At 40.3% G+C, this 8,696-nt stretch overlaps 2 protein-coding genes across 5 annotated transcripts in view; one reads left to right on the forward strand and one right to left on the reverse strand.

The window, feature by feature from the left end:
• DTL (denticleless E3 ubiquitin protein ligase homolog) overlaps positions 1 to 4,232 on the reverse strand; it is a 41,484-nt gene extending 37,252 nt beyond the window's left edge. Inside the window, exon 1 of one of the 2 annotated variants that reach the window (XM_007102638.4) lies at positions 4,049 to 4,232. In XM_007102638.4, the coding sequence (XP_007102700.1) occupies positions 4,049 to 4,100 (52 nt within the window). In that variant the 5' untranslated portion in view covers positions 4,101 to 4,232. The remainder of the gene's footprint in view (positions 1 to 4,048) is intronic. The other variant, XM_007102639.2, reaches the window with a different exon arrangement.
• Positions 4,233 to 4,331: 99 nt separating this feature from the next.
• INTS7 (integrator complex subunit 7) overlaps positions 4,332 to 8,696 on the forward strand; it is a 95,968-nt gene continuing 91,603 nt past the window's right edge. Inside the window, exons 1-2 of one of the 3 annotated variants that reach the window (XM_007102636.4) lie at positions 4,559 to 4,648; positions 7,813 to 7,940. In XM_007102636.4, coding sequence (XP_007102698.1) covers positions 7,919 to 7,940 — 22 coding nt within the window. In that variant the 5' untranslated portion in view covers positions 4,559 to 4,648; positions 7,813 to 7,918. Of the gene's footprint in view, positions 4,649 to 7,812; positions 7,941 to 8,696 lie in introns of all 3 variants that reach the window. The other 2 variants (XM_007102635.2, XR_003679407.2) reach the window with 2 other exon arrangements.

Consider the following 8,696-nt stretch of genomic DNA (forward strand, 5'->3'; position numbering starts at 1 on the left):
AGCCCTGGTCTGGGAAGATCCCACATGCCGCGGAGCAACTAGGCCCCTTAGCCACAACTACTGAGCCTGCGCGTCTGGAGCCTGTGCTCCGCTACGAGAGGCCGCGATAGTGAGAGGCCTGCGCACCGCGATGAAGAGTGGCCCCCGCCTGCCACAACTAGAGAAAGCCCGGGCACAGAAACGAAGACCCAACACAGCAAAAATAAATAAAAATAAACGTAATAAACTCCTACCCCCAACATCTTAAAAAAAAAAACCCAAAAAACACAAAAGCCTCTCTTCTAAAGTTATATAAACATACACTCGTAGTTTGGGATTAAAAAAAAAACAAAACCAAAAACTAATGATCACATTCATGAATTCAAAAGGAATCTTGAACAATTTAAGTGGAACTGAAGAGGATAAGCTCTGGAGACCTAAATTCTTTACAATTAAACAGTGACCCCTCAACTCTGTCTCATTGCCTACAATCTATATCCAAACACCAACACATGGCCTAATGTGGCTTAGTAACTGGTCCCTATTTACTCCTCCACCTCTGTGATTGTGACAACACACACTTCATGGACAAGCCCCGTAAGCTACTTTTGGATCCTTATTGTTCTATTCCGTTTCCAACATGAGCTTTTAATACTTTCCCTCACAACACTCATTTGGAAAAGCCAATTATTTCTTCAATGCACAACTTAAGCCCCTGGGGTTACGTGCAGATTTTTCAAGGAGAATGAGAGCTGTCGGAGAACTAATTTCCAGATACTCAACTTCCATATATATATGTATTTCTAAAACTGACCTGTCTACAATGTCCAGGTTGAAGCTTTTCCCCCTCTTCATCACTACCTTTCTTCTACTTTTCAAAAGAAAGGCATTTCCATGACCCAATCTTATACCTTGCGTTGACTCAAGGTACAAAAACTCCTGGGACCCCATTAAGAGACAACTGGATAACTCCTTTAATAAAGGCATCATAAACACCCAAATCCATCTCTTTAAAACATAGACTTTCAATACATTTTTATTTTGCTTAATTATTTATTGAAATTAGTAATCCATATTGTTTTGATCAACGACATACTAAAAATAGTAATGATAAGTCAACCCAGAAGAAACTTTTAACACTTAGAGCTTTATGATCACAGAAAACATCAATTTAAACATATTTTTTTACACAGAGAAATAAGATAGCGTGATCAATAAAATGACTTTTCAAGCTTAAAATCAAATCACATTAGGATAAATTCTGTGGGAGAAATAAAGTGGTAACAAGCTCAAGGGGAAAAAACAACTATGTAGAATATCTAGCAGTTAGAATTAGTTCATACTTTTTAAAAATGATTGATGTGATTATTAAATCACTACAGTATTTACAGTCTATTAGATACATTTTAAAGAGTGATGTAGCAGTAGCATTTTTATTTAAAAAGGTCATCACTCACAATATGGCCAGAGATGACATCCTTTGCATCTGTTTAAACTTATGATAACTTTCAGATACCAATTTAAAAATACACAGAAGAGTAATCAGTTTCCATTTCAGAAAGATCATTGGCAGCAATGTGGAGGATAAACTGGAAAGAGGGAGACTAAGAGGCCATTTGGGAGACTTGTTACAGTTCAGACAAGAACATATTATGGCCCAACCTAGGGAAATAGAATGGTAAGCATAGGACAGATCCAAGATATGGTGAAGAGGCAAAAATCAGTGGGGATACCGAGGAGGAAAGATTAGAGATTTTAAGGGGACTTCTCTGAATGCGTTATCTTGAGGAAAATGGAGGAATTCTGATTGACTCTCAGGTTTCTGACTGTGAAGACCAGTTTAAAATAATGAGACCATTTCCTAAAATAGGTAATATAGCAGGTTTGGGGAAAAAGTGAGTTCGGTTTTGGGTATTTGAGTTTGAGATGCTTACAGGACTGACCATCTGGATGAAGATGCTCATACAACTCTTACAGGAATGGATGTAAAGTATAGGGAATGGAAGGTTGCAGGTAGTAGTAGAAAAAACCCTGGTTACAGCTATGATCACCCATGGGAGTAGGTAGAAATAGAAAAGGGGCCTAGGATGGAACACCCTCATGGAAGGAAAAGAAGAAGATGGTCCTATAAAGTTCAGTGCATAACAATGAATGAATTTCAGTGCCTAACGCATAACAACGCATGAGTATTTGGGGGCTCAGGGCGGGCTGTCTCAAAACATGCCACAATGGCATATTGATTATTTTGCATTGAAGTTGCTTGAGAAGCAGCTGATGCAAGAAGGAAACTCTGACCTCCCTGTCTCCCTGAAAAGCAGGAAATAAATCTCTTATAAAAGGTGCACTCCTTGCAACTGGAGGTAGAAGGACACCCTAACACATCAGAGATAGGGAATTCAGAGCCAAGAAGCCTGTGTAAACAAACCTTGCTACTTCTTTTATTTTACTACCTGAAGCCCAAACTCTGCTTATATTCTTCACTTAGTAAGCATCCCAAACCTAAGTTTCTTTGTCCTGTCAATTCCTCACAAATTTATTGTTTTTTTTTTTTGTCTGAAAAGTATAAAAGCTGCCTTGCTTTGGCCATTTCTTAGTCCCATTTCTATGAGACCTCCATGTACATGAATTAAAATTTGTTTTTCTCTTGCTAATCTGTCTCGTGTCAATTTTATTATTAGTCCAGTCATAAATACTCAAGAGGGGTAGAGGGGAAAATTTACCCCTCTTTGATAAGTATTTGTGAATTAGAGAGAAAAGGGAAGTAGACAGAATGTACAATTAGGAGAAAATCTGTTACAAAATAAAGGCTACACAGCTTGCTCCAAGTCACACAGATTAAGTAAGGAGTGGAGGTGGAATTAAACCTCAGGAAGTTTAACTCCAAAGACAGAGATCATAATTACCATGCTGTACTGACACTCATGACAGAGGATAGAGAAGTATCTTAAGCAAGGTCACAGGAGAGACAGAAAGAGAAGCATTTAGAGTATAATTTAAAGACTGTCTAAGAAGTAAGGATGGTAGGGTTTTAGACCGGAGGCAGGAAGTGGAGGAACTACTCCCCAGTCTCCTTCTCAATATCCTTCTCCTAGACCTATGTCTTAAATACAAAAAGTTCACTTCTCACATTATTTTCTTTCTGTTTTTCACATGGTTTCAAGCGGAAAGACCTAGTCCATCTTTAAATGAATGAGATTTCATTTGCAGCCAAGCTTATTGTGGGTAGTAATTCCCTTATCAGAAACTTACCAGAAGGTTTCAGGTTGATGACACCCAAAACTAAGCTCAAAATTCTTATTGCCAATGTTTTAACCTAAGGAACTTCAAGAACTGGAGAGAATAAATCAGATATCTATACACTAACATGGAAGTATTTCCAAGTTTTACCGTTAAAGAAACAAAACATTTTTATCCCATTTCTGTAAATAACAATACTTATTACCTCTGGCACTGAAGAACATTTGGAATAAAATACTTCAGTCTATTAATAATGGTCATTTCTGGGAAATGTGCTTATGGGCATTTTTCGCTCTATAACTACGAGTTTTTATGCTCATGTATTAATCAGGAGGAAAAAGTTCTGACCATGCTAGAAGCAGATGTTCTGTCTTCTCTACTTGACTGAGTTCCTTAACAGCGGGTCATAGTCACTGGTATATATAGCAAACAGTAAGGGCTCACTAAGGTTCCACAACAAATGAATGAATTAATCAATGAATACGAGTCTTGACGATCTCACATAGCTGTTGAGAAAACCACACATACTCCCATGAACGCGTTTTCCAGTTAATGTGCAAAACAGACATAGCCGTAATGGAGGCCAGTTAACTCAGCGTCCCTCCCTCCGTCAGCCTACACTACAATTGAAAAAATCCCGATTACGACTAAAAGTGTCTCGAGAGCACGAAAGTGCAGCTTTCTTCAGTACTCTTCGCTAACACGAACTCACTCTGCCTGTGGGAGAACTCGGCGGCTGGGAAACAGAACTGGAGTCGGCGTTGGTCCGAGGTGTTGTTCGGGGGGAGGTGAATCCCGCCGGCAACAGGCAGCGGTTAGGGCCGTTACTCACCATTTCTCGGGACGCCAAACTGGGGCTGGCGGAGTACCGAATTGAAGAGCATCTGGGCCGGAGGAAAACTTTCAACTGAGGGAGAAGCCGTGGAAATGCCCCCAGATTCAGCAGAAATCTTATGTGGCGTCCCTTAGAACACAACTAGTTATTGCCTCCAACTCCCGCCACCGTAAGCCCCGGCCACCAAACTCCCCGCCAAACTGACGTCACGCCCTCTGATTGGCTCCCGCTGCGGCGTCCGGGCGCGTTCGAGTCACTTCCCCCTTCGAATCCCCGCCTCCTTTTCTCCCAGCCGCGGGAACCTAAAGTTCCTGAGCTCCCTGAGCGCCTGCGCGGGGGGCCGCAGAGGCGCTGGCGAACGGCGGGGAGACGAGGGCGCATGCGTAACACGGCTTGACAGAGCGCGGAGGAAAAATCCGCGAGAAGGTGGTGCAAGAAGATGGCGGTGCTGGGGCAGAGTTTGCAATCTTTCTGAATAGGCTAGTCGAGTAACTATTCGGGTCATGGCGTCAAACTCAACTAAGTCTTTTCTGGCAGATGCCGGCTATGGCGAACAGGAGCTGGATGCTAACTCTGCCCTTATGGAATTAGACAAAGGTATTCGAAAGAGCAGGCTGAGCGGGTGAAACGCATGTGGGGGGAAGTGGCGCCCCCAGGCGGTGGTAACCTCGGGAGAAGCCGGGAAGGCGCATGCGCTTGTCTTCCGGGGGCGGGGGCGGGGGCGGGCGCTGGCGCCGGCCGTGGCGCCAGTGCTTTTGGTGAGTCCAGGGCTTTTTACGCTTTGCTAGATTGCCGGGAGATTGCAGTGTTGCTAGGTTGGTCTCGTACAGGTGAAAAAGTAGCGAGTGGGGCCGTTTTGACCACTTGAGCGCACAGTCTCCCGATTTTCCAAGTAGTTTCTAAAAATGATAAATTGAAATTGTGAAATTATTTTTCAGTATGTTCAGTTGAGACCAGGTCTTCACCAAGAGTGCTGAATAATAATCTTGCACCGACTTATAACGATTCATTTGATTTCTGTAATTCTTACCTGCCAGTTATTAGGCAGGTTAAAAATAGGGCCAAGACCATCCGAAAATCAGAGCCCCTGCTCATTCTCTGCAGACGGATTCCACGAGTTCTGTTTCCTCATGGGAGTTGGAGTGGTGGGAGCTTGCTGTAGTAGTAGGAGCTTTGGATAGACTGAGTTGAATTCTCATATTGTTCATTTTATGATCCTGGACAGGTCACCTAAGTTAACCTAACCTTGGTTTTTTTTCTGTGCAAAGTGGGTAAAATACCACTGAGCTAGCAAGATTGTTGTAAATATTGTGATCTAATGGTATGCAAAAGAAGCCTTTATTAAATGCAAAAGAGATTTGCTTTCTTAGATATGGATATGGGAGGCAAGGGCAGATACTTGTCAGTAAAGAACTCAAGTACTAAAATGAAACTTTGTTTTCAGTGTAAAATGATTTTTATTGAATGGGGGAACCATTTTGTCACCTGTATACAGTTAATTTTTAATTAACTACAACCAGTGTGTAATATATTAGGAACTAGAGGTTAGAAGGATTTTTCTTGAAGTCCACTTGAGCCACTTCCCAGCTCTCCGACTTGGACACTGTCTTATACTTTTTGGGGACTCTTTATTTTGTTTGTTTTTTAACCTGTAAACATTTACAGCGGGTTCGTCTAGATAAGAGTTTCTCAGACTTTTTAAAAAAGCTTTTAACCCCTTTTGATCAACATAAAAATGCCACAGCACTCCAATGAGATATTCCTTTGGTTGAGTCACAGTATCTTTAGTGCAGGTCCATCAGCCAAGAAAATAATGTTGAGCTTTGATTTCTCAACAAATCTATGGGGACTTTTCCCTCTAAAATATAAAGTCATAACATTAAATGTGTTATTTATACACTACATAATCTTTTCCTCCCCATTCTGATATTTCCTTCCTTATTACCCTCTTAAGAGTTGCAGGTCCGGATATCTAATATTCCTCCTAATTCTATAAAGACATTTTCTACCACTGTGGTCCAGGTGGACTCATCCCATAATGACAGTAGAGCAGTGGTGTGGAACAGAATTGGGATGGGACTTTGAAGAAATGAGAAATCTGTTTAATTCCAAAAAATTTGAAGTTGTAGTAAGAAAAAATATAACACAATTTTTCCTTCTTAAAAATTGAAATAGGAATATTTCAGATCTGTAAGAAATATATAGGTGGCTATTGAGTGTAAACCAGGTGTCTGTCCTAGATACTAAGTGATGGTGTTAAATCCTCCCAGCAGTGCCTTGGGTGAGTATTTTACAGGTAGAATTTGATGTGGGGTTACTTGAATGCATGGATGCTCCACAGATACCGAGGGACTACTGTAGTGAGGAGGCAATTATATCAATAACAATCCAGGGAAAAGAGAATAGTGGCTTTGGCCAGGGTGGTTACAGTGAGGCTGTGTGAAATGCTGAGATTCTGTATCTATTTTGAAGGTAGAGCCAACCAAAGCAGCTAATGAATTGGATGAGAATGTGAGAGTTAGGTGGTCAGGAGAAACTCAGAGGTTTTTTGGTCTGAGCTACTGGAAGTATGTATTGCCATTTACTGAGTGGATTAAAATCAGATCAGTTTGAGACTTAAATTTGAGATGTGTCTTAGACATCCAGATGAAGATGTTGGGTAGGCAGTTAGATATACGGATGTGATACTTGAACTTCATTATAAAGAAATATCTGTAGCACTAGTGTCAAGAAATACACTTGGGAAATGGTGCCATTTATAACCTGTTATATGTTTATAACCATTGCACTTTGTTCCGAGCATTTTGAGCAAGCATGGCGGTAAGCAACTTGTTTCTGATCTCTCTAGGAATAAATGGATGCTCTTTTAAAGCTGACTTAATAACTCTGTTCATTTAGGATGTAGTTAGTAACACAGGAAAATCATCATTCATATAATAGCCATTAAGTCATTCAACAAATATTTACTGATCATCTACACTGTGTTAGGCACTCAGACTTGGGGCTATATTAGTGAACAAAACAGCTTTAAGAAGCTCACATGAGGCAGACAGGGCTAGATCAAATATGGCCTTGTTAGGACAAGAAGTTTGGATTTATGCAAAGTGCATTGGGAAAACATTGAAAGTTTTTAAGCAGAGGACTGACATGGATTGGTTTACATTTTTGAAGGTCACTTTAGCTCCTATGTAGAGGTCTTTTTGCCTTCCCTTTTTTAAAGTTTTAAGCTGAAAACCATGCTGCCTGAGCTATGAGACAGAGCAGAGTTAAGTGTCAAATCAAGTATAACTTATGTATATATGACACATTTCATAATCATTTCTATAATATAGGCATTACAAAGGACATATCTCCCATAATTTACTCAGTGTAACTTTCACTAATGTAACTTCTACAGTCAGTCTAAAGATTTTTAAGTCAGCTGATGGGAAGTTGTCCCAGTGATTTAGGAAAACTTATGCAGATCTCCTTCACCCTGGTTGAAAAGGAGAGTCTACCTTAAATGACATCACTCAGCCTATCTGCTTTCTGTAAGGTTGGCCTTTTGGCGGGGATGAGATCCAAGAGCAATGGGGAAGAGAGTGGTTTCTCTTTCTTGCACCTGGGCAATGAGAAGGGAGGAAATGTAGGGGGTGGAGTTGCTGTCTGAGGTGTTGGTGAACTTAATGTTGCATGGAAAACTTGATGGTATGTTCAATGAAAAAGTTAATTATGAAATGGAAAATTGATGTAAATTAGGACAACTATCTGTTTTCCCTTAGATGCTGTCACTTCACCTATGTTCCAAAACATCTGAATTCTCAGACTGTGGAAGAGACCACAGGTTGCTTTTACTCTGTCCATATTGGCACCGATGTAGTTGGTATTATGATAAACAAATATGAGGCCTGTGAGTATCCCCATATCCCCTACTAAAGAGGGAGGTCTCTGCAGCCAAGTTTGTACCAGGTGACTAATTCCAGGCCATAAGTGATTCAGAAGCAGACATGTGACCCACACTGAGTCAATCAAATTCTTTCTCTTGAGAATCTGTACTACCAGACCAAACTTAGTGTGGCAGTATTGAGAAGTGGACCTGTAAGATCATGTAGAATTAAGGTCAGACTCTTAACTCAAAGCCACATAAAAACCAGCATTATAAAGTACTGATTCTTAAAGCCTGGCTGGTGATCCCTTGATGGACTATGAACTGATCCAAAAATCCAAGGCCCTTCTTTAGTTCTTACTGAAATCCATAGACTCATTTTTACATATGGCTAAAAGCTATTATCTTGTAACTTACAAAGTAAGTTACTAAATATTCCTAAAAGTTGGTATTCATAAAATTAATTTATGATTCTAAATCAGTATTCTTTGTGCATATTGCACAATATTGCATACATTCTCACCATGTATATTTGCAGATTCTAAAGTTTGGGGGAAGGATGCTTTATTATTAATGCATCATCAGTTGAATTGACTATCCTATTGGTTGTTTTTATTCTTGCTTTTTAAATATAATTTACTGAGATGTTACTGTGATCAGTTTACTAAGCTGTGGGTTGTAAGATTGCCTTGGTATAATGTGTGGTGCATACTTGTGTTTGTATTTCTCCCCTCCCCACCTCACTTTTTTTTTTTTTTTTTTTTTTGGGGTACGTGGGCC

This window comes from Physeter macrocephalus, chromosome 4 (assembly GCF_002837175.3).
Source record: "Physeter macrocephalus isolate SW-GA chromosome 4, ASM283717v5, whole genome shotgun sequence".
NCBI classification, from domain to species: domain Eukaryota; kingdom Metazoa; phylum Chordata; class Mammalia; order Artiodactyla; family Physeteridae; genus Physeter; species Physeter macrocephalus.